At 37.0% G+C, this 26,067-nt stretch overlaps 1 protein-coding gene across 5 annotated transcripts in view; it reads left to right on the forward strand.

Annotated features, from left to right (window-relative positions):
* The window catches only part of Mbnl3 (muscleblind-like splicing regulator 3), a 105,903-nt gene that overhangs the window by 39,562 nt on the left and 40,274 nt on the right, over positions 1 to 26,067 (forward strand). For 3 of the 5 annotated variants that reach the window (XM_005401212.2, XM_005401210.2, XM_005401211.2), the window contains exon 2: positions 962 to 1,831. In XM_005401212.2, coding sequence (XP_005401269.1) covers positions 1,655 to 1,831 — 177 coding nt within the window. In that variant the 5' untranslated portion in view covers positions 962 to 1,654. Of the gene's footprint in view, positions 1 to 961; positions 1,832 to 21,893; positions 21,905 to 22,875; positions 22,955 to 26,067 lie in introns of those variants that run through there. The other 2 variants (XM_005401214.1, XM_005401213.1) reach the window with 2 other exon arrangements.

Here is a 26,067-nt window from a genome sequence, read left to right on the forward strand (position 1 = left end):
GGCCTATGAATTAACATTAATGGATCTTCTCAGTTGAGTTGCTTGACGATGCTGTTGATACTGGGTTAAACTGAAAACCCTAAAGCTCCACAATATTTAATGTATTACAAAACCGTTCTTCCTGTCTTACTTATTTGTATATGCCGACATCTCCCAGGTTGCTCCTGTTTCTCTTCATAGAGACTTAGAAGCAGACCAGGGGTAGGGGAGAAAACGACAATCCAGGCTCTTTTCAAAGACTTATTTTTTATCTGCAGCACACTGTATACTTCCATCCTCCACCCTACCTCATATGCAGTGAGTCTCCAGCTGGTCCTGCCATAACTGTCTCATGAGATTATTGGTGATTACATTTCCAATACACAAGTTGCCTCTTCGAAGAACTTAAAATTTCAGACCAATTCCTGATTTCTAGATTTTGAAATCAAATAATCTAACCTTTCATCAGGCCCTAATAAGGTTAGTTGAAAGACAGGTCATTGGTAGCCTCTAAAACCTGGACACACATAAGTGGACTGTGAATGCATAAGGGGCTGTCATGTTAAACTCTGCCAGGTGTGGCAAACCTATGGCACGGGTGCCACAGTTGTCTGTTTGTCCTTGTTGAAAGCCCTAAAAGGTTCACCATCATTGACGTGCCATTTTTCTGCACAGTGAACACAAACATGAAATCCTACCCTAAACAGGAAAAAGTATATACAATCATTTTGAAAAGTGGGTTGTTACTCAGTTTTGTAGTTCAAAAGCAGATCTAAGCCGTTGCTTCTTTTTACTATGTACAGTTTTACACTGGAAAATGCCCTCTTTACTGACGATAGCTGACTGCACATACTATGTGGTACTGTCAGTACATAGATGCTTTCTGTTTTATATAGGATATGATTAGTTTTCTTTCTAAATCTAGAGTTTGGAAAGGAAGCATTGTAGTATTTTAGCTAATTTCATTTTTTTCTTCTTGCAGGTTTTGAAAAGCGTCTTTTCTGAAAACTCTGCTGCCTGGATTCGACTCTAGAACTCTCTTTACCAACCCCTCTGCCCGTCATTCCTGTCCCTGCCGCCTGTCCCTAAGAAGCCTGCTGGGCTTGTAGTTCACTGTCAGTAACCTGTGCATTATTTTTTCTGTGATTTTTAATTTTTGCAACCATTTTTCCTCCCCTTGATTTTGCAGCAAAACTTTTTTGGGTGAAACAGCCTCCCTAGTCTTACTCTTTATATAAAAAGAAGCTAAGATATAGGGAAAAAACTTTTTTCTCCCTGATCTGAGACCATTGTACTATTTGAGGAGCCTCCAGCAGCAAATTATTTTTGAAATCATCAATTAGTTTGTACAGAATTCTTCTGAAAGTCCACCAGTTATCTGAGCAAATTTCGTAAATTAAGAAAATAAACCATCTCAACCATTACAGCTACCTTCTTAGGAGTTGGTCTCTAATTTTAATTTTAGTTATTCTGATATAACTTTGATTTCTGTGAGAGACTTTCTTGGATCAGATTGGATTTGACTGAAGTGAAAACCTAAGTGCTAACGAATAGCCATTCCACCAAAGCAACCTGCTATCTCTTTGCGTTGAGCTCAAATTCACTTTAATCCTCTCACAAACAAGAGTGATACCATCCTAAAAAGTGTGCACTTGATTTGCACTTTGCTTACAATATGACGGCCGTCAATGTTGCCCTGATTCGTGATGCCAAGTGGCTGACTTTAGAGGTCTGCAGAGAATTTCAGAGAGGCACTTGCTCTCGAGGTGATGCAGACTGCAAGTTTGCCCACCCGCCAAGAGTTTGCCATGTGGAAAACGGTCGTGTGGTGGCCTGTTTTGATTCTCTAAAGGTGAGCACCGTCCGAATGCACGGAATTTTAATTTGTTGGTTTCTGCGATATGCTGTGAAATGAGTAAAATTTATGACAGCTTGAAATTGGTAAGTTTCATTTTGTAAGGCAGCATGTAGACTTTGTAGAACTGCACCAGTCTAATCCTCACCCCGTCAAAGCCCACTTATAAAGATAGATACACTTCAAGAATAAAAATTTAAGAATGCTTGGAGGAGTGAGCAATTGCAGCAGTCTTGCTATAGTTTATCTTTTGGTATAAGATTTAGGTATTGAATTCAATAATCAAAATCTTCTTATAACCTAGAGAATCCTTTCACTGAATTATGGTATTTGTTATTATCCATACTATCAAAATACACTGAGGAAGGATCAACCAGCTTTCAGAAGATAAACAAAGTCAGACTGAGAAAGTACCAGGAGAACATCTTATCATTTAGGAGGAAAATTATAGCATTTAAAACATTTTTAGTGAAAGTATAGTTTGAACCTTTAACCTAAATACATCATTGCAAAACTAAGTTCACTTAATTTTCTTCTCGAACATCTGATTGACCAACTTAAGACTTGTGCTTGCATTTTGCAAAGAAAGTCCTATTGCTAAGGGTGTAAAACTTGAATGTTATGTGCTAGAGTATAAATAGAATATGTGGACATCTGAAGTATTGTGGAGAATTGGAAATATATGTTTGTAGTACAAAAATGCACTGATTTTCATGTTTCATATTTCATTCATAGTTATCCTTAAACTAAGGGTAAAGATGTACAAATAAACACAGAAGCAAAAATAGTAATGGTTTTGATTTAATTAATAAGATTTGCTATGATACATTTAAGATTTTTTTCAGAATGTATCAAAATGAATTAAGCCCGAGAGCCCTTTTGAGTTATTGATAATATTTTAAATCATCATGACCAGATTTCCCTTCTTAACAATTTTATTTATGACTATATTGGTTTGTGTAATAGCTTTCTAAGAAAAACATTTTCCCAGATACTAAACTACAGGTTGAGTGTCCCTTTGCTGAAATTCTTAGGACCAGATGTGCTTCAGCTATCGGAACTTTTCAGATTTTTGAAGTATTTCCATATAAACAAATGAGATATCTTGGGGATGGGACTGAAGTCTAAATATGAAATTAATTTGTTTCATATACTCTTTATACACATGATCAGAATGTAACTTTATGTAATATGTTAGTGTACCCGCATTTTCCTGTGACTTGTCAGTAAGCTCAGGTGTGGAATTTTCCACTTCTGGCTTCATGTCAAGCATTCAGAAGGTTCCAGGTGTAGAACTTTGGGTTTTCAGACTAGGGATGCTCAACATATGCTTAAAAAGTTGGATTTATTGTTCTTGTTCATGAGAGGTTTAACATCTATATGATGCCATATACTTTAGGTTAGCGTTGACATTTAAAGACAAACAAGTACCATGAACAAAATACTTTGAAGAAACTAGTATAGAAGATGATTATTTCTAAAATGTATACTGCACTTTAAAGCTTAGAAAATGTTTAATTCAGAGACAAAATAGGTAATGGCTAATGAATACAAATAAGCCACTTAATTATGTAAATAAACTGTCTGCTTACTGAATCTCATGTTTCTAAAAAATAATTTGTGCATTATGTTAATAATGATGACCAGTCACACAGGATAAAGAAGATATGCATAATCCCCACATTCTCAAATTTTTAATAAAAACCTTAATATTTCAAATATACAAAGCTTTTCAAACAATTACTTAATTTGCCATTTAGATAGCACATTATCAGAATTTTGTGTCTGCACAAAAGCTTTATACTTCTCTTTTGTATTATTTTTCATCTATGATATGCATGAAAGCTATACTAAGTTGAGGGTAATTGACCTATGAGGATTGTACGCCTGTCATATCTGTAATACACAAAGAACATGCCTTAACGGTTGCTGCAGCATTTGCTACCTCTCTTGAGTTTGTATAATTGAAACACCATTGAAATTCATCTGTGTGCCGTTTCTTCCACTAGTGTTCAAATAACTAAAGCAATCATTTGATGAGTTTTGGGTTGCAGCTTTTGTTTTTTGTTTTGTTTTATTTTTGTAAGAATTCCATTAGCATTAGCTACTCTACCAGATGATGATTCTTTGCCTTTATAATAGGTACAATAGACACAGTGTCCTATACTCACCTCATAATGAGGAAATGTTAGGAAAATAAGAAGGGTGAGGCAGATAGCTGATTGTGCACTGTGCTGAAGTGTTGTGCCCATTTCTCCATGAATTTTAAATATGGAATGATGAAGGCTACACTATCTTCTGATAGAAATCTAAAGACTGCAGCTGGTAGATTAATTTCCAACTATATAGAAGAATCTTGTGTCATATTGCTGCGTGGCTGTTTTTGACTCAGTTGCCTTGTCTGCTTGGCACAATTTATTTCAAAAGTTCCCTTCAAAATATAAGATAATCTTTTTATGCCAATTTCTTGATATTATAGTTTGCTATTTATCTAGATTGGTATCTTTAGTGAACATCCCTTGGTTTTAACAAAGGTCAGTCACCTTTAAAATTAAGTCAATCTTGCAATTGTTCGCAGAGACAGGTTATTCTGCTTCAATAATATCATGATGTCTTACACCTTGTACTCCAGACTAGAAGTGATGTGTGAAAGCAGTCACATATTATTCCGAAAGGATATAAATAGTTATTATTCATTATGACAGATCCATACCCATCACATCTGCCTACTGTACTCACCACTTTGGGTAGTTTTATAACAGTTCTTTCCTGGTGAAGTCCATATCCCAGGCATAGTCAGAACAAGGTCATGTCAAGCCATATACATTCCTAAGAGACAGGAACTGGAAAAAGGCACTTAAAACAACCTACATTGTGTCCTCAAATATCGCATACTATCATAATGATAAGACTATCTTTGCAAGTGAAATTTGTCACATATGCATGTGGATATCAATCTATCTTTGTAGCTAAAATTGGACCTAGATACTAATATACTGTCTATTAGCATCACTAGTCACAGCAGTTTTCACTAATTTAAAATTTGACTATTTCTGATTAAATATTACTCTCCCTGTTTGTTAAAGGAAAGTTTACCAAAAGTTAAACTCCTGGCAACATAATCCCGATGCTTTTCAGATTGTATATATTTAGCACCATTTATAGACCCCATTAGAGGAACCTAGAGGTACTATGGAGACACAGAGGCAACATGTGTCAGCCTGAGAGTCAGGATCTCTAACCTCGATGCCAGTGACCTGAAAAAGGAAGTATGTTTTGCTGGTAAAAGTTTGTGCTATTTTAGACATTTCAAAACCTACTTTGGAAAGAAAAATATAGTTGTAATTAGAAGTCAAATAAATCTATATTAGTAGTTTAGCCTCACTTTTTCTTTTGAACTAACTTTAGATTTACAGAAGAGTTGTAAAAACAGAGGTGCCAGTTCCTGTATATTCTTCACCCGTATTCCCCTAATCTTAAGAACTTACATACAATACGTAGCATAGCACAGTTATCAACAGTAGGAAGTTATACTATGCAAAGCTCTGTGCTAAGCTATGGACTTTATTTGAATTTCACCAGTTTTCTTCCTAGTGTCATGGTCACAGACACTAGGGAGAAAACTGGTGAAATTAAAATAGGACCTCTAGTTTAAGAATTTTCTTCCTGATTTGAGTAAATGTGTTATGATTGTCAGTAAGGAAATCTGGGTGAAGGATATCCTAAGACCTGACGTATTATTTTTGCAATTTTTCTGTAAGTCCAAAATTATTTCAAAATAAAAATATTTTTAATGCTGGGGATTGAAGCGAGGGCCTTGCACATGCTCTACCACTGGGCTGTACTCCTGGTCCCTCAAAATAAAGTACTATTTTGAATGAGCTCTTAAAATCATATATCTCTTCAGAAATAAATATATACATAGTATTCTTCTCCTTTTCTATTCTTAAAAGAAAACTCTTTGGCTCTGGTAATAAGAAAACTGAGATCCATGCAATGGCTGATCCTAGAATGGCTCTGCAAAATCTTGGTAGTCAGATAATTAGACTCAGAAAGCGCCCATATCCATTACAACACTTCATACATCTAGCAAATGAAGAATTTGGAATGTAGAAGGAAGACCATTTCATTCACAACTTTTACCATTTATACATGATGAAACTGAAAAGCCTGTGAGGGGAAATCATTTACCCAAAGTCACACATATGTGGATATCAAAAGAGCCTGGTGGCTGCTTTTCTCTATGGAGAAGAAAGGAACGGAGAAAACATCAAAGGCCTATTGTTTTGCTAAAGCACAGGATCTTGTGCTTATCATGGTCATGGTCATGCTATCCCAAGTAACACTGAGATGCTCTGCCTATGAAGTTTCTCCTTCACTTTTTATTTTTAAAAAGCGAGGAATTTGAACAGGAAGTCACCTTCTCCTTTCCTAATCCTCCCCTCTTCTATTGTTTCATTATAATTTATTTGGGTTAGAGTTTTAAATTAAGGTTCATGTTTAGTTCATTGATAATGATTTGAACAATGTATTTTAGAAATGAAGAAAGCTAGCAGGATGATACTAATTTTTAGACAGTTACTTGCCTTTGTGGTACCAAGCTTGGCTTAAACACTGAGTATCAGAGTTGTATCCATTCCCTTGGCCCTTCTTTCTCCCCCAAACACTGCATTGCTGGGTTAGCTAGCCAGAATTTGGGGCTATATATATATTACTAATGTATAAATATATTAGGGCTAATAATAAGTTGCACCATACTCTGAAGTCAGATTCTGTACAATGTTCTGGCCAGTTAGAGAGGTGTCTGACACAGAGCAGCTGAAAATATAGCTTTAACAGTTCAGCCCTATAATGTATCCAATATTTTGTTTTGTAAAATAACATAAGCTAATAACTCATTTAAAATGTTGATTCATTTCTCTCTGCACCATGAAGTCAAGTTGAAATTGGACATCTGGTGAGAAAGAGCTCAGGATAGGTCCAGGGGTGCATTCCCCTACTACAGTCTGACTATTCCATTGCATTAAGTGGGAGAGGTTTGATAATCTGAAACTGGAACAATGCATATTATATGTCAACTCATTTTGTGTGGAGGAAACTTTTACACATTAGAGAAATACATACCTGAACCTACTTGGTCATTCGTTAAATCTCTATCTCTTACCATAGATGTATGAAATCATTATAAATATTGTCTTTATGCCAGATTTTTGTGAAATTAAATATAAGGTATTTCTGTTCATGTAGAAATTCCTAGAATGTCATTTACTTACTCCTCATTATACCCTATGAGCTTTCTACTCAAACTATCCTTGAGGGAACCTGATTTCCTTCTAGCTTAGCATATCATTTGATCTTTGATTTATAGGATTGTATAAAATATATGTAATATGGCTAAAGGAATCTTAGGTATCTTCTCTTTTCTCATTATCTCTTAATAATCCTTCCATTGTCTCCTATATTTCTTCCATTATGTAACTGATCTTCAGTTTCTTAAATTTGTGGTCCAGTTTAGGTTTTAAAAGTTTTTATTTCTGTGCCTTCTGTTCTCACCCCAGTGCTGTTTTAATGCTAGATATCACTAAACTTAAACTCAAGCTTTCTGTTATCGTTTTTGGCGGTGTTTTTAAAAAGCCAGTACATGATTCCATCTGTTTATCAAACTTTTCTTTTCTAAATGATATCCCCAAGTTAGTCTTAACCATGTTGCCTGTGAGGTGTTGTAGTAAATCATTTTTCAGTATTGTGTGCATTATGAGTTTGTGTAATATTGCTTAAAGTCCAAATTGTTATTTAGTTAATAGGGCTATAGTATCCATATGTTAGAAGCAGTCTTGAAACTATAAATTGGTCAGAGGCATTTAAATGTAGGCCTTAGTTTGGATTTCTTTGGAATCATAAATGGAAATTTCTTTGGCTGCATCTCAATTTGCTTGACCCACTGGCCATTGATAGAAAAGAAATTAGCCTTTGCTCTTGTGCATATTCTTATGGGTAGATGGTAAACAGTGAAGGCAATTTCTGCACTGTGAAAACTATTCATAAATTTGAAAATGTACAGTGCACAGTAACATAACTGTGTTAAATATAATAAATTCCCTGAAATAATAGATCTTACATGTCACCTACGATTTGCCAGCTAACTACATAGTACTAATATTCTAATTTATCTCTTTGGCATGCAAAAATTCTAACAGGAAACCTTTTTTCTCTGTGACTTGAACTCTTTATCCATCATTTCTATGTCTGTAGATACACAGAATAGACAGCATTATTATATCAATATCTTTTACTCAAAGGTCTCATGGTTTAAAGACTACATTGTTATTACATTGTCTTAAAACCTTTGTTCATCCTTTTTCTTGTAAAAGATAGCAACACTGAAGTAACAGTTGGAGAATTTTTAATATCACAATGAACTCTGTTGTTATTTTAAAGATTTGACAAATATCTATCCCAGGAGTTGTTTTTCTGCTGTTAAGATCTATGCTTATAGCATGCCCTACTTAAGTAAACCTAAATTTTTCTAACCTTTATAATAATACAGTAGGTAGAGTTTCTGTGATTTCCTGGGTATTTCATTTTTTATCACCAAGGAAAGCATTCTGTGGAGAAACAAATCCCATCTTTAAAGTAACTGAAAACATTTAAACCCATGTCCATCTTCATTCTGCCAGTACCCTCTGCAGGGAGGATTGCATTTTGGAACATTATCTTATTTTTCACAGAAGCCTGAGAAGGAATAGATAAATGCCCCTTTCTTGGGTGAATTGCAGATGTAACTGCTGAAATATTTGGAAAGAAACATGGTATCAGCAAGCGGCATAAATATAAAAAATGTTGCCTTCTGTGACCTTGATTGAGTAAGTCCCGGGAATCCTGCTACCTCTGTTTCTCTTTGTGCAAGAGCGAGCAGCAAGACTCAATTTGTAGGACTGTTGTACTTTGCTACCAAGATTTTTATAAATGTCAGAGCTTACTTAATGCTGGCAGTCCTGTTAAATCCATCAAGAGTTCTGCATGCATTCAATTCTCTGAAGAAATGATTCATTTAAGAAACATTTTTTGAAACATTACTGCTAGACACTAGGTTCATTATTGTGCAGTATACAAAATTATGGAAGATATGCTTCCTGTCTAAACTCCTAGCATGATGTTGTCTATTTTATGTACCATAAGCAAGGTCTACACTGACATTTTATTGTTTATTGAATTGTTTAAGAGGGAGGGGCAGGTACTGGAATTACATACAGCTCTAGGCGTGAAAGGTACAGTCATGGCAGAGGTACAGTTTGAAGTATTCTTTGAAGAAGGGATAGGAGGATATTCCAGGCAGAGAGGGGACAAGATGAGCAAGGTGTATAGAGAACACTGCTGTGACTGAGGAGTTGAGTGTTAAGTACAGCCGGCTGAAGCATAGAGATTGAGTTGCGTGGAAGTGGGTTTAAACATTAGTGAGGAGTTTGGACTTTGTAGCTGTGAGAAATCTAGGCACTGTCGAGCAGAAAAATGATAGCATCAGCCTGTGCAAAAATTTTACTTGTGTTAAGATTGCGGAGGCCGGACCTTTTAGAAAGCTATTGGCGTGAAGGTAGGCAGTGACAAAGACGTGAATAGGTGGTTGCGGTGGAAAAGAAACCCACTAATGGAGCTGAAAACTAGATGAGGTCAACAGGGTTGAATAAGAGGGAGTACTTGACATTCTGTTCCAACCTGCAACTCTTGAACTCAATTCAACACCTGATTGCTTGGACTAAATTATTGGTAAGATTTTTAAAAGTGAAGTTTCAGTTCCCAACCTTTTAAAGTTAATGCTCAAATATTACTAGGTTCTCACACTAATTATTTCAAAGTAATATTTAACAGTAACTGCTCCAGAAAATTTCTAGGTTTTAGAAAATTTTAGTGTATTTGAGTCCTTTTACCTTATATACGGCTTTATGGTTTTTGCTGAATGGCTACAGTTAAACATTAATTTAAAACAATTAATGTGATAAGCTAGTAATATTCAAACATTCTTTTTGTACAATAATGTTTGAAATTGAATTTTACAACAGAACACGAGCTTACAAATCAAGGTGTTCTTGAAAGCGTGATTACACCTAAGAAGATCAGAGTCAAGCACAAAATTGTATTCACCAGAAAGGGCTTTGGTGGAAAAGAAGGCTGCTTAGTCCAATCAAAATATATTTAAAGTTTAATCAATAACTCCTGTCCTAAGTACACGCTAAAATTTTGAAATCCCAAAGAACTTGAGCATTGAAATGCAAAGACAAATTCTAATAGAGAGTCCATGCATTGCCAGTTGAAAAACCCAAGAACTACAATTTAGTCCAAGCAATCTGCTTTTAAAAGACATGGAAAATATTTAAAAAGTAGTTTCAAAATAGACTTTTAAGAAAGAATACGTAAGCTTATGAGCTATGTGAAGTTATCCCAATCTCTTAGACCTTCTGCAGCTTCATCCCTCTTCCTGTGTAGTGATCACTGCGTGTTCAGAATGGAGGAGGCCAAGACCTTGGTAAAATCTTCAGTAACCAAGACATGATTTAGATTGGGAAGCTGACTCTACTTTCAAAACCAGGAAAAATGCCTGAAATATTTTAGAAAAGTGTTTTAACAAAGAAGGAAATTTAAAATGATTTTAAGTATTTAAGAGTATTCCACCGATGTCAGCACTTGACGATCGTTCCCGTAATTGTGACGTGGCTATTTTAATAGGCAACTGACAGATAAAACAGAGCAATGACTACCTCCTCCTTTCTCCAAAGTCTCAAGACCTCACTTTGGTGGCATGTGACACTGACTCCATCTTTTGAAGTAAAACATTTAAACACATTTTGTGTATCCCACATTTTCTAATTCAGTGAGAGAATAACAAAGAAAAAATGACATTGCTTTCTAGTCAGAGATTATAAAAGAACAAGAAAAAGAAAGAGAAAGAGAATATGGAGAAGGTGGAGGAAAAGAAAGAAAGGAAGGGAAGAGGAAAGGATGGGAAAGAAAGAAGAAAGGAAAGCAATTAGGAGAGAGTTATTGAAAGACTTTTCACTCTGAAATGCTTCAGCTCCAATAATAATATATTTGAAACAAAACGACAATTAAGAGGCAATGACTAAAATAGCATACTAATGAAAGGGGGTTAATGCAGAAAGTAAGACCCTTCCCCTGAGAGAGAATTGTTGGTGTCATTTTTATCATTCATTTTCCGTTATAAACTTCTCTGCTTTCCAAAGCACAAAGGGAGAAGTGTGATTAATTATGGCTCACAGAATTCTCCTTCCCCCCAAGATGTGCTCCTCCTTCTCAATAGCACCATTAAAAATGCACCTCTAGTCATCTTCGATTTCTTTCCCTTTGTTCGTAACTTCCAAATATGTGTCAAGTCCTAGGCTCCCCTCAGCACCATTGCTCTTGTCTGTGAAGTTGTGAAAGAGATAACATATGTTAACCCTTTGTAGGCCCATTCCATTTCCTCTCGCTCTTTGTCCCTCTTTCTGTCACTTTCTCTGCCTCTGTCTGTCTCTGTCTCTCTGTCTGTCTCTCCCCCTACCTTCCTTCCTTTGTACTGGGGTTTGGGACCCAAGCCTTTGCACTGAGCTTCATCCCCAGCCCTTTCTCATTTTAAGACAAGGTATTGCTCTTTCAGTAAGTTACCCAGGCTGGGCTTTAACTCATGATTCTACTGCCTCGGTCTTCCGAAGGTCTGGGAATACAGGTATCCACCACCATGCTCAGTTTTCTCTTTGCTTTTCTCTGATTTCTGGTGCAATGTTTTTCACATGAGATGTGCTTCTTGAATAGCATGTTTTCTTACAGATAGAAAAATGCACTTTTCTATTTACTGTGACTGCCAGAAAGGTCACAGCTGTGGTTTAGACCCAGAAATTAACCTTGAAGTTTTTCATATAATTAGTCACATCATCCCACCTTCTCCATTATGTCAGACTTGCTCTTTAGGCTTCCTATCATTTTGGTAATCATTTTGGAAAATGATTTTTCTTGCAAGTCATCTTCAAGTTCTTTAGAAGAATGTAGTTTTATAATTTGTAAGAAAGGAAGTCAACAGGGGAAGGAGTTAATCCTATTTCTGAATTTCTTATTTGTAGTTTATTAAGCTATGTGAATGATTGTTCATTTAGATAGATATTTCAGGTATTCACGTATTGCAAATAGAGGAATCTCAGCTTAAAACAGGCTTCCAGTGATAGTTATATTTGATCATTACACACAGTATATAAGAATGTCACATTGTGCCCCATACATTTGAACAATTATTATGTGTCAGTCTAAAAATAAAACAAATAAAAAAAAAGGAAGCTAAGTGTACCAGAGACTACTGTTTAATATAGAAAGGGAAGAGTGAAAAATTTCAAGCTTCTTAGACAGGGGTTTGTTTCATCTACTAGGAATGGGAGGAGGGCTGAGGATGTATCTCAGTGGTTACTGTACGCAAGGCCTGGATGTGATGGCTAAACCTGTCCACTTGATTAACTTGGAGTTGGCTAGGGCATTAGTAAAGCACCTTTCTGGGTGGGTAGGGTGAGTCACAGAAGCATGATCTTGGGGTCTATTCCTGCTCCCTCACCCCTACCCCTTAACACTACTCTCCTGCTCTTCTTCCCCGCTGTCTTGAACTATCTTCACCTTGCCCTGCCCTTATACCATGATGTTTCTAACTTGGAGCCAGCTAGCCATGGATTGAAGCCATGAGCAAACTCAGCCTCTCCTCTGTCTTGTGTCCTAGCAATGGGAAAGCTACTACAAAAAATTGGTACCATGGAAGTGGGGTCATTAATGTGACCGAACCTATCTTTCTACCCTACACCTCTTTGTGTGCAGCCTAGCTCAGTAGAGTGTTGAACTGGGGTTTGAGACCTGTGACAGTTAAGCTTAACTGTGTAAACTTGACTGGTTTGCTAGACACCCAGGGTATTAGTAGCTCATTTTTTGGTGTGTCTGTGTGGGTCGTAGGGACATGACTTTGAGGAATATATGTGGTCCTTGGCTCTTTCCTCTTTGGGATTCTTTTTCTGTGCTGCTTGCCACTACCATGAAGTGAGCAGCTGTGCTCTGACACGCCATTCTTCCGTGTGTTTCTGCCTCAGCTGACCATGGACTGAATCTTTCCAAATCATGACCCACATAAACTGTTTCTCACTTTCAGTTGTGGGAGTCGGGTAGTTGGTTCCATCCCTGAAAAAAAAAAGAAAGAAAAGGAGAAACTGTTCCAGGAGATGCATGTTTTTTCTTACTGCTTACTGTGGAGTGCCACTGCTGAGTTGTTTATTCAGGGCTTGCTCTAAGGGTTGGGAAGTCTCTGACATCAGTAATGTTAGCAGTCATGTAAGAAAACAAAAGGCAAGTCCAGGCCGCTAAAAGGAAAGATTGGCCTTCTGAAGGTCTTTTCTACCGCTCTTATGAGACACTGGCATTTTCTGTGTATAATACTAGGACCATTCCTTATAATGGTAAGTATAGTAGAACTCTGCTTGCATGTCACGGACATTTGCTCTACAGATTCTTCAGTGTTTTACTAAACATCTGCTATGACCGAATTTTAAAATAATAAAGGATTTTCTAAATAAATTCCAATTAGCTCTCCATAAATGCATGCTTTTATTTACAGCAGAAAACTTGATCACTTGAAAGTGTTACTTATTCTCCTCACGTCCTAAAATATATCTGGAAAAATACAAGTTAAAAGGAAGAAAAGACTTTTCGCATCAAATGGACAAACAACTCAATGCTGAATACAGCTCTCAGCATGAAGAATCAGGAGTTATAGAAGCCCAACCTTTGCTTTAGTGACCTGGACTAGCCTTTTTTGTTTTTGTTTTTGTTTTTGTTTTTGTTTTACATGACTGCTAACATTACTGATCTCAGAGAAATGGAATTAAGATGTCCAAATTCCTTTCTTTGTGACCTTTTGAAAACTGAATTGTCAGTGACATAAGAAAATGTTCAGTAAATAGCTCAATGTACAGATGCAGAGAACAGTACTCCCTTACAGCAGAGGTTCTCAGAAGTATGGCAGCAGGGTACTTGCTAGAACTCCACCCCACACTTGCTGAATCAGATGATGGGGGTTGGCCTGGCCATCTGTGCTTCATGAAACCCTCCTGGTGATTCTGATGAATGTTAGAGTTTTAGAGCCATTGGCAGAGGAAATCCTGACAGTCTAGCAGAGTATCAATTAAAGATAAAGTTTCAAGGCTTCAGCATTCTCAGTACTCCACTTTGTTCTCTCAGTGCTTCTTCCTTCCTTCTCACTTGTTTCCATGATTTTTTCCTTGGGTTATTTTTTATTCAGATCAGATGGCAGAAAAATAGCATCTGTTCTGGGGAAGTCATATACTGCATCTTTAGGAAGTATAGTATGTTTTTTCTCACAGGTGCATCATAATACTTATTAGCTGAGAGAAGGCTCTGAGTGCTACTGCAGGAAAGACAGCAGCAAAGTGGTGCATAAACCGTTTCTCAAAATCCTTTGGCCACAGAACCCTATTTTTGTGGATCACATAGATACTTCTCATGGAACAGTGCATGCAAGAGGCCTGGGCAAGAATAATGTCGATGTATAAATGTGTGAAACTAAAAAGAACAAAAAGTATTTGTTACTTATCTATCATTGCCCTTTGGACAGATTAGTGATGTTTTTTAATATCCCAAAGCTCCATTGTAGATGTTGATAGTTGCCACACATGAACCTACAAAATGTTATGTGCAGCAAATGTGAGGACAAGACGAGTGTGTGTGTTTGTTTTATGTTTATATGAATCAACCTTGGCTTCTGTGGTTTGCCTATTTAAATGAAAACTGACTTAAAATATTTATAAACAGTTTTTTTAATGAGACTCATTTTTTTTTATTTTAAAGATAAAAGGAGGGAAACATTAACAGACATACAACATTATACAACATATCACAAGCACAATACAGACAATACAGAGTTACAAACAAAGTGGTAGGGAATTAACAATGGTGGTTGTATTACATATTGATATCTTCAAAGTGGCTTCTCGTGAAAACAGATATAAACATGCAATACTGGTCAACCAAAATGAGACTCAATTTTATTACTCTACCATTTCATGTAAGTAAGATTCTAAACTTCCATTGCTATAATTATTCATTAGTATTTTAAGTATCATTTGAATCATCTTTTAACTCTCTTGTTTGCTTTGTCCTTTTAACAATGAACAAATGACTCACCTGATTTTTTTGTCTTTTTAATATATGTTTTAAATAAAATAAAACAGTAATTATGGCAAAGTTAGAGAAAAAGCAGTATCAACCAAAGAGTGTGGTGCTCCTTGCTTTTTGCAAATAATAGAAATGAGTTTGAGTGGAACTCTGGGCCTCCTTATGTGCTATCCCAGTGCTCTATCCCTGGGTTACACCCCAGCCCTTACTATCATGAAATTCAAGTAAGAAGCATGTGAGGGTGAAAGAATATCTCTTCATTAGAAAAACTAGTGTATTAAGTAGGCATCCTTTTTTTTGCAAGTTGCAAAGAAAAAGAGCAATGATCCTTTTTTCTCAGTTATTTGCCAGGATGAGATAGAAGTGAGGATCTGCTTCTTTATCTTTTGCCCTACTATACCATTAAGTTAATAATAATATCAAGTTCTACTAAGAGATGTGTTCTCAGTTTTTTACCATTATATGTAAATTCCTTCCGTACGTGTGTGATAATACATATTACTCATAATATGAAGAACTAGGCATATACTAATGCATTACTTCCTGTGAAAAGATCCAATCATACACAATAAGATTGCTTATAGTTAATTCTCAGTACTTTAGTTTTATTGTGAAGAAGTAATAAAAATAAATAATATACTTTTTTTTACAAATGGTACTATTTTACTTCCAAAACATTCTAAATATTACTCTGACCTATATTTTTCCAAAGTATCTATAAAGTATATAGAGGCAGGAATTATTCCTTGAGAAGTTAATTAATAGAATTGGAAAACAGTTTACCCATGATCTAGAAGTAATTAGAATCCAAGGCCCTTGAGTCCCATTTTAGTGTTCTTTACAGTACAATACTGAATTCATATTAAAATTCCTTGTTTGTTTAGGAACAAAGACACTAGAAGACAGAGTATGGATAATCTGTGACCTGGTTGTAAACAGTCGATTCCTATAACAATGGATTTATTTGTTATTGTTAGTATCTTTTTGTGGTACTGTGGATTGAATCCAGGGCCTTTGCACTCAACTACATTATCATCCCTCTTGAAATTTTTATAGAGAGAGGGTCTTGTTGAGTTTCTAAATTAACCACGCTTTGCTCAAATTTACTATCCTCCTGCCTCAGCCTCCCAGAGTGCTGGGATTACAGGTGTGGACCACTACAGTTATCCTTATATTCCATATCATATTGTCTTTAAAAATATAAGTACATTTTTGCATTCTTCAGGCTAAATTGTCTAGTCAATTACGGTATAAGACACAGATTCCCTATTCTCATCAGCAATGTGTACAACACTTGATACTTTATAGAAAACCTAAAGGATAAATTATAAAATTCTATAGACTCAAACATTTACGTTATTGACATGTTTATATGATGCAGCCTCATATTCTTTGATATTTAGAAATCTTTAGTTTTATCTTGTGAATAGTGCTTATTAACTAACAAGAACTTGGAATGATTGAAGAGGCCATAAACTAATGTCCACAGGCTACATTAGAAGATCAAAACCCCCACACTGCAAATTGTCTCAAGAGTATGTCTACTCTATTGTCATGTAAAAAAAATCCACACTGCAGGTGACTTTTTGCTGAAGTAGTTTTTAGTACAGCTGTGTTTTATTTCTTTTTGTTTTGTTTTTGTTTTTTTGTTTTTTGTTTTTCTTCTGGTGCCAGGAATCAAACTCATGACCTTGCGCTTGCCAGGCAGGCACTGTGCCACTGAGCTAAATCCCCAGCCCCCAGGTGTGTGTTTTCCTGTGAGTTCTCATTTACCTGTGTTCTCAGAGGAATGAAATGCTTCAGAACACTTTGTGCCATTTTGTGACAAGGTCAGTCTTTTGTTATCATGTAGAGGCTTTCTCTGCTTTGTGATAGTGTCAAACCTGCTGTACTGAAATACTTGTGGTCTGAGTAAACGTGCTTCTGCAGAGCGAAGATGTGGATTTTTCGCTTAGGAATGTAATAATGGTCAAAAAGTACACAGAATAATTCCTCCTTGGGCCCCTCTTCCTCCTCTATTGGTTCTTTAGCTCCATGGGGCATTGCGGGCTGTTTGATTTTGTCAGGGCATGGTGGTTTGTGTTTAAGTTCTCATGACCCAACTCCTGGTCATTAAGCAGTGCTTCCTTCAAACTAGTTGGCAAAGTGCTATTCTGCAAACATTTGCCAAAATATTGTTGTTATGGTTTGGATCTTAAATGTCCTCTGAAAACATATGTGTTAAAGGCTTGGCCTGCAGCTTCGTCTTGGTGCTGTTGGGAAGCAGTGGTAGGACTGATGAGACATTGTTGGAAGAAACGGATCACTGGGGCTGTGACCTTGAAGGGCATAGTAGGACCCTGGCTCCCTCTCACCTGTTTCTTCTAATTCCTGGGCCCCATAGGGTTAGCAATTTTGCTCTAGCCTCCACACCTTGCAGTGATACTTTAATTTACTATGGGCTCAAAGGCAATGAAGCCAGCAGACTAGAACTTCTGAAGCCATGAGCTAAAATAAACATGTCTTTAACTTGTGTATCTCCAGTATTTTGTCACAACAATGGAAAAGTAACGCAGCTTTGTTAGGAGAGGATATGTTTATCCTAACTCGTTTGCTTCAGGAAGGATGGAAGACTAGTGTTTTACATTTGATTACTTTGACAATTCCCTTCAAGTCACTCCAAATCCCAAAGCATTTAACAGAATACTCCCCTGGGCATATTAAATAGTTTCTGGACATACTTAGCAACCAGTTGATCTACAATCTTTGTATATGCTCAGAGGGCTCAGATAATAGAAATATTTGAACCAGCGTCTCAGTTTATCTCTGGCAAAGGATTACAAAGTCATAAACTGTCCTGCTCTGCTACTTTTTAGTTCTGTCAGCTTGGGCATGCTCTTCCTCTTGTCCCAGTTCCCTTGATTGTGAGGAGTAAATGAGATAATGCACGTACAGTCCTTTCTCCAGTGCTTGGCACACAGTGAATACACCGTGAGTTAGCCTTTAATATTCAAATTGACCTGGTATGAAAAAATGCAAACCAGATCAAAGCCTTCTGTAAATCCCTCAAACCGGTTTTGTTAATATGACTACTTTTGTGATATCAATGGAAAATATAATTTTACAGTGATCTTATCCTGATCTCCTAAATGTGCATCCACAATTGACCCATACCAAGGGATCTACTCTGAAACTATACATACAGTTATTCTCCATGACATTCAGAAGTGATCTGAATTAGTTTATATGCTAGAATCTAGAATATAAAGTTAAGGAAAAGCATGAAACAATGTAACACCACCTAAATTCTCCAGCATTTTTAGTAGAAAAATAAGTATAAAAGATTGGTACACTGATGTTTTATGCTGCTTAACTTATTTTACTGCATCTACTTTATCAAATATTATCTAGCATGGAATTCAATTTACCTTTGATAAGAGACAAACTGACTCATTTTATGTACTTTTTAAAAATTTTAACTCTTATTGGTACATGTTTGAGGTACATAATGATCACATTCATTGTGGGGAGTTGATGCATATACGCAATATATCTTAATTCTTTTTGCATCCCCTTTTCCTTTCATCCCTTTCTACCTCCCTTCAGCTCTTGGTCTCCTTCATGTTTTTATCCTGAATTTCGTGGAGGACACCATGAAACCAGAGTAGATGTTTAAAAAATCTTTCCTCACCAAACCAAGGATTCCATTCATTGTAAGGCACTGATTAGACTATCTCTGTGGCCCAAAAGATACACATTTTAAAAGAACACTGCATCCTTCTAAGTGTTCCCGGTTTCCCTGTAAGTCTTGTTCCGGCTGACTTACTGAGCACAATCGATAGATTTTTTAAGGCTAATTGTTCTTTGGTTTGTTATATTTTTCCTTGTTTTGGATTTGAAGATATGCCTCCTCTGGTAATGGTCATATTTCAACTTTTCTGTAAAGGCACGAGATATTTAGGGTTGAGGGATTGATTTATTTTAAAACTAAAACCTCCCTAATCATTTTATTTTTAAAACTCCCATTTCTAGCTAAATTGTTTGTAGATGGCTTTGTTTAGTTTGTTGAGTACTAGGAACAGTTTCATCAGTGAGTGTGACATATTTACTAAATTAGACTGGGAAAGGATCAGCTGAAAATATTTTTAAGAAAGGCATTGCTGCAGTTTCATTTAGATCTTTGTCAATTCTGTTTACATTGCTGAGATATTTTGGATGACAATACGTTTGGTAGATATTCAGGCTAAGCAGAATATATCCTTTTTTCAAAAAAAAAAGAATTTACATTGATAAATTGTTTATTTTCACATCTGCAGAACAAAAACAGACAGTAAGTTGGTATAATTTCAGATGCATTTTAAAAGAAACACTTTAGCTAAAAATGCCAATTTATTTAAATACTCAATACACGTGAAGTTTAGAGTTCTCTTTAGGGATGTATGTGATACTCTGAACTGTCCACCGTTTTAATAACAAGTTAACACAAATATTTCGGTAAAGCTTTTCTTTTTGTGATAAATATAAATTAATATAACAAAATTATATTAATAATAAGGAATTAATAAAAACAAAATATAGCTTTTCAATATACCTCAAAGTATTTTAGTGGCAGTCCCTGTCAGCAAGAAAGAGTTTTTGCTCTGAACTTGTATTTTTTGTTAATGGATAGTAGGGTGGGAATATGAGAGAAATGCTTAAAGTGAATACATATGGCTCTTATATGGGGTTTGAAACATGATCTCATGCTTATGAATTTAGCAGTGCTCTGCAAACAGCCATTTTGATGACATGTTTTAAATTTCCTATCTGAAAGGAGATTCATATTTAAGGTAACAGTGACTGGTTTTCACATTTGTGTCTCTGATTTCAAAATACAGTGGGAAATGAGTAAGTGTACCTTCCCTTTATGATATCTGGGTGGAGGGTTACATGGCTGGCTATAGAGATATGTTTACTTAATTTATTCTTAGCACCATTCCAAGCCCTGCAAAGATAAATTGTTTAAATCTGAACAATAATCAGAACCTTTTCACTTTGTATTCTTGTTACATATTTGTAAGATATTCATCTCAATAAAATTCTTGTTTGACACTTTCTTTTTACTTTGGGACAGAAAATTTAATTTTGTCAAGTGGAAATCCCAAAGTTTAAACTCAGAGGATATCTAAAACCCTTAGGAATTTAAGGAATTGCCAAATACCTCCCACTTAGCAAGTTTTAATATGGTTAAAACTCACTTGAGACCCTTAAGTCGCGGAAAACCTAAAGCAACTGGCTTCTTTTCAGTGGCAATAAGTCACAGTGTAGGAAAGCCATTTAGATGGAGAAGGCTTGAAGTTCTCACCTAAGAAATTGCCTGAGTGAAGCCTTCAAAACAATGAAGAATGGCACAGCAGTCCCCCGGAAAGACCTGATAAAACTTACAGTTTCTGAAAGGAGCGTTGGGAAAATGTTCGGGGGTGCTATTTTGTAGCAGTTGTACGGAAAAATATGTACTTCATCAGCAAAAAAGATATTTCAATGGAAGATCTAGTTCATTTGAGTTCATTCTGTGTTTCAGTGTAGGTCAGAAACAGAAATGCAAGTGTAAAGAAAAATGAGTTTGATCTATGAATGGCATGCACCATGTGGTCTGGGTTTCAGTTTCTTTACCTGTAGCACAAGGAAGATAGATTAGATCTATTAGGAGATGTTAACAGAACTTTGATGAACAATATCAAACATTTGTTAAGCAGTATTGGGAAATGCTGGCTTAAGAAAAGTAGGCAGGTTTCTTTACTGGAGGACATGTGAGAGCCTGTATCATGCTCCCTTGTGTGTCTCCAAGAGAGGAATACAGCATGTGACTTCTAAACATTTGGCCAGGATGTGTAGTTTTTGAGAATCCTCTCAGAGCTAATGGCCTCCGGTACACCCTCTGACAAATGTTGGACTAAAAGGTCTCGAAGAGTCTTTATAGCTTTATAATTACTGTTTCTATGACATGTCTGTACATGTATAAACATTCCCGGTATAGTACACTTTCTTTCATTCTGACCTCACTAATTCTGAATCCTTGATAATTTCATGAAAGGGTCTGCATTTTTCTCAATAAAAAATGAATTCAGAACTGTGTCTATTCATTGATGCCTAAATGTTCATGAATGACACTTCTGTGATATGTATATTCAGTAATGTGGGACTATTATGAATTACTATTTTCCCAAGTATATGATTTAGTTCATTAGAATTAGTCATGCCCCTCAACTTCTCCCTCTCTTTTAATATGAGTAATCAAGGATTGACTGAAAAAGATATCTATGTGAAAAATGGCTATTCATCTGCGTGTTTTGAATATGTAGATGCATAGGTCATTATGTGTGAGTATAGAAACATGCTAAGCTCCCTTTTTCCTGGGCTTTAAAGGATGGCTTTTCCTTGAATTTGAGTATGTATTGTACATACAGAGCTGAAGAAAAAGTTAACTGACCCTCTAGCTTCCTCTTCTGCACACAAATAACAGCCTTAAAAAACATAAAAGCCTACTCTTCATATAATACTCCATGTGCTCAAAAACTTGAATAATTTTGGAATCAGGCTAGGGTTGTAGCTCAGTGGTGGAATACTTGCCTAGCATACAGGAGAGCCTGGGAGTTCAGCACTGGGAAAAAAAATTGGAGGTCTGGTTCACACACCATATCCATCCTCATCCTAACCTAAAGGGGGAGCTCCAGCAGACAAAAGAGATCTCTTGGCCATCTTTCAGTCCAGTTTTGGCACTGTGACTGGGAAGGTGGAGTGGATGATGAAGCAAGCGATTGGTGTGAAGCTTTTGGTGGGAGGAGCTATGCAATAAAATTGCCTTCTCCAACAGTCCACTTCCTTCAGTTGCTTGCAGCTCGTCAGGTAAGCCGGGGGTTACAGTGCCTTGTGCTCACTCAGGGCAACAGATTTACTGATCTTAGGGTGAATATCTGAAAGGAGCTGCTTAGGACCTTAAAGTAAAGGGGGTAAAGTGGGTTTTGGAGGATTTAACTTTATTTAGCTCAACTCACCAGGGCAGAACAGATAAGAAGAGAGTTGCCAGATAAAATACTGCATGGAGTATACTTACACTTGAAAAAATTCATTGTTTATGTGAGATTCAAATTTAATTGGGAGTCCTGTATTTTTATTTGATAAATCTGACATCTCTAGATAGGATTCTAAACAGATTCTAAGCAGAAGCCCACGCCAGGAAGACAGGGTGCAAGCAGCTGGCGTCCTTTGTGTCCTGGCTTATAAATTGCTGTGGTAGATGCTGAAAGGGGTGTCCCGAGAAGGAGTCCAGAGAATCCTGAGGGCAGGAAATTTGGCTGAACCGGCCAGAGAGTGACACCCCTTTCGGTTGTTTCATATCGAAGCCTATGTAGTAAGTGGCTTTCTGTTCGCATGACTTTTATGTATGCTTTATTTCTTGGAATAACAAAATGAATGCCATTATTTTTTTTCCTCCTTTTTCTGTGTTTAATGATACTTTATGTTAGCTGTAAAGACAGCTTCTAAGAATACTATCAGGAATGTCTTCTGACTAGGCAATGTGGAAACAATGTGCCCTATTGTGTTTGGGGTTTTAGTTTGATTCTTGGGGGGGGTGCTGTTTTGTAAACAGAGATGATGCTTTCTTGATAAGCCCATTATTGACCAAACATTCAGTTAATAATTTTCTGTAGCTATTGAAGGCACTTGATTAGAGCAAGGGCAAAAAGTGTACATGTGGGGCGGAGGGGGAATGGAAGGGGGAATGGAAGAATGAGACTATTGGTGAAGCAGATTTGCTTTCTCAGTGAACAGCAACTAAGATTTTTAACGTTATTTGCTCCTCCAAATTTTTCAGAGAAAAATTTCAAGCTCGCACTTCTTTGAAAATAAATGTTTAACGTGGCTGAAGCTGAACATGGGCAGAACATTTTTCTTGTAAGTCAGTGCGTGCAGTAGAGATCCACAAGAAGGCTCTACCTGCTGTGATTTTCCTAAAGCCAAGTGTTCCACCTTTGTCTAAGTAGCTTCAGGGAATTTGACCTCCAGCTTGTTCTGAGAAATTCTGGGTGGAGGTGGGGCAGTTGGAGAAGCAGTTCATTGTAAACTGACCCTGGAAATGCAGGGCTCCCCTTGGGCTGGTCCAGGTGCTCATTAGATATGGATCTGCTGCTGGTTTTTAATTCAGCTAGAGGGGCCTCACATCCTGGGGGCTATTATGGCCCGAGACCCCCTAGATTTAGATGAGGGTGTGACTCATGGATTTACGTCACTTCTGGTTGACTAACAGTAAATTGCCAGGATTTTTCAGGCATGATGGTCACATATTTCTCTGAGCTTACAGTCATAGCCAAAAAAAAAGAAAAAAGAAAAAAAAAGGACACCTAAATAAGTAAGTTCCAAATTTGCTATTTACTTGTCCTGAATAAGATAATGGTTCAGTTGGAAGAAACAACCAGGAATAGCCTCACTCGTATGTTTACTGTTGTTCTCTTTATGAAGGGGAAAGATTTTATGAGAGGAAGTAGCCAAAGAAGCAGTTAGGCTTCTAGGGCTTGTTCCTTGTAAAAGTATTCTCACAGAGTTCAGCAAACTTGTGTGGTGTGGTTGCTGTGTGCCAGTCACACACATATCCCTGCAGATGATAAAGAGTTCTACCTTTTGGTGGCCTCAAAGTTTAATAGGCAAGATAAGTGTGCACACAATTTATTGATGTCTTAATTGTTAGGTGCTGCGATGATACTGAGGGCAGGAGCAGTTAGACCTACAAAGCAAGAAGAGAAAACGGGGCCTGAAGGTGTGGCTTCAGGAGAGTTTTTCCCGAGGGAGTCATTTGAATTGAGAGCCCATAGTGGATAGTGAAAGCCTGGAAAGATGGCTGTTGGGTTTCTTGCGCGGCTTGAGGCTTGGGACAAGCCACTTCATCCGTTTGGCCTTCACTTTGTTTCCTCTGTCAGATAGAGGTGCACAAGCTGTTCCTTAAAATCTGGTTCGGCCCTAAAATGTTTCAATTGTGGAAGTCAAATTATCTTAGTGGGCTATTTCAGAACAACAGTGTGATTGTGGAGCCTAATCCTCCCTTCACCTCTTGAAGGTCACAAATGGAGAGCCCTCTGGAGGCAGATAGGCAAGAGCATTCTCTCCTCCCAGTTTCTTGCCTATTCAAAGGATGGCTGGTTTGCGCTAAAGCCTTTGCCCCTGTGTATGTGTGTATAGGTTGTTCAAAGAAAATGGGGTTCCAACAGTGTGAGGAGGGGGGTTGCAGGGCTGGCTGCTGTGGTGGGGAACACTTGGCTGGCCCACTCCATGGGGGTCTGTGTTCAGCCTCATTAATTTCGCCTTCAGTATATTCATGAAATGGTTTATTAAATAAAATAAAATTGATATGCAGAATTTTAAGATACTTTGTGCATGATATAAATCCTTATTGATGATACAATGTTTGGAAGCAAAAATGATGCAGAGTCTACCCATTTTTGTAAAGACAGTACTAACAAAAGAAGGGGGAAATTTCCTATAGTGTACTGATATCTGGCAAATGTTCAATATACATTGATGTTGACTCATTTTTGGCTTTTTTCAGGGTTTTCCTACATTTTAACAGGCTTGCGAAGGCTGCAGGAACCAGGCAACATAGTGTCTATGGTTTGCAATTCTAAAATCACTGTTACTTCCTCTGAGAAGCCATATCTATGAGCACATATTATGGTGGGGCAGCATTGTCAAAAGGATTTTTCATTTAATACATGATCATTAAAATGAAATAACAGTATTTTTCTTCATAAAAACAAATCATCTGTGAGGTGTGTTTAGCAATTAACAATCCAACTCTCCCTAGTCTGGAAGATCAATGAGATTATTTCTTCAAAAGGGTAATCCAGTTATAATTGTATTTGAGAGAAGTTATTTTGGGGGTTTTTGCACTGTAACTCCAAATGTATTTGAAGAAGCAAGCCATTCTGCAAGCAGCTGTTTTTGTTAAGATACTGTGAGTGACAAAGAGCAGTTTTCAGCTTCCTAGGGTCCTTTTCTTATTTTGATGGATGGTAGAGCTTTCTCATGAACATAAAAAGTACTTTTCACAGGTTTTTCTACCACCAAGTGCATGGGAAGTTGTGTTATCTGACAGACTCTGACTCATAATTCTCAAGACATAGGTGGGATTTGAATCACTACAATGCTACTTTTCTCTCTCAGTCAAAGGCTTTGTGTTCATTGTGAAAAGCCTGAAAGTAGGAAAAAGGCAATAGATTGAATTTGGGAGGTTTTATAAATGCTCTGCAACTTTTTCCTTTATCTGTTATCAACTTTTTGATGCAGATGTAGTTCAGAAATGTCACTGGCCATTTCCTCCCCCTGCTGCTTTTTGGCTGCAATTTCAAAGGCAGTAAATGGGAAAAGGGAACTGGAAGATTCATAGGTGTAGGGCCACTTATTTCAGCAGAGAACTACTTTCCTATCGAATCACACGCTATTTTGTTAACTTAACACAGCTAAAAACCAAATGAGAATGACGTATTTTTAAGGCTAACAGGCAACTGCAAAGGAGGGACACTGAGGCAAGCATAGATGAGCCTATACTGTAACATTTTCAAAATCTCTGTAATTTTGTGTAAATGGAAGCGCAGAGAGTATTTACATGATTTACAGGTCTTGACTAGTTGGTGCAGCTTTGGGAACATAGCCTGCTAAACCAAATGACGGAGACTGTCACAGGCATGACATCTGTAGAGTCCTTTATGACATAGGTCTATACTTTGCACTAGTACTTGGAAAGTATGACCCTGGGATTAGATTAGAAGAAGGAGAGCTTGGGGCACCATTGACTCGCTTGGGCAATCTGAGGGATGATTTTTTTTTTCAGGCCCCAGATAGTTTCTGGCTGGTTACAGATTCAGCATGATAGAGTATCTTGTCCAGTCACCCTTGTGGAACTTAGCAGGCCAAGGGAAATCATTACAGCCGTTGTAGTCGCACTCTGTGGTTTTTCAAAGGACAAGAATCATAGATGATTGCCTACTCTGCTGGGACAATCCCACCCCCACCCACCC

This window comes from Chinchilla lanigera, unplaced genomic scaffold (genome assembly GCF_000276665.1).
Source record: "Chinchilla lanigera isolate Chin_1 unplaced genomic scaffold, ChiLan1.0 scaffold00072, whole genome shotgun sequence".
In the NCBI taxonomy this organism is placed as follows: Eukaryota; Metazoa; Chordata; class Mammalia; order Rodentia; family Chinchillidae; genus Chinchilla; species Chinchilla lanigera.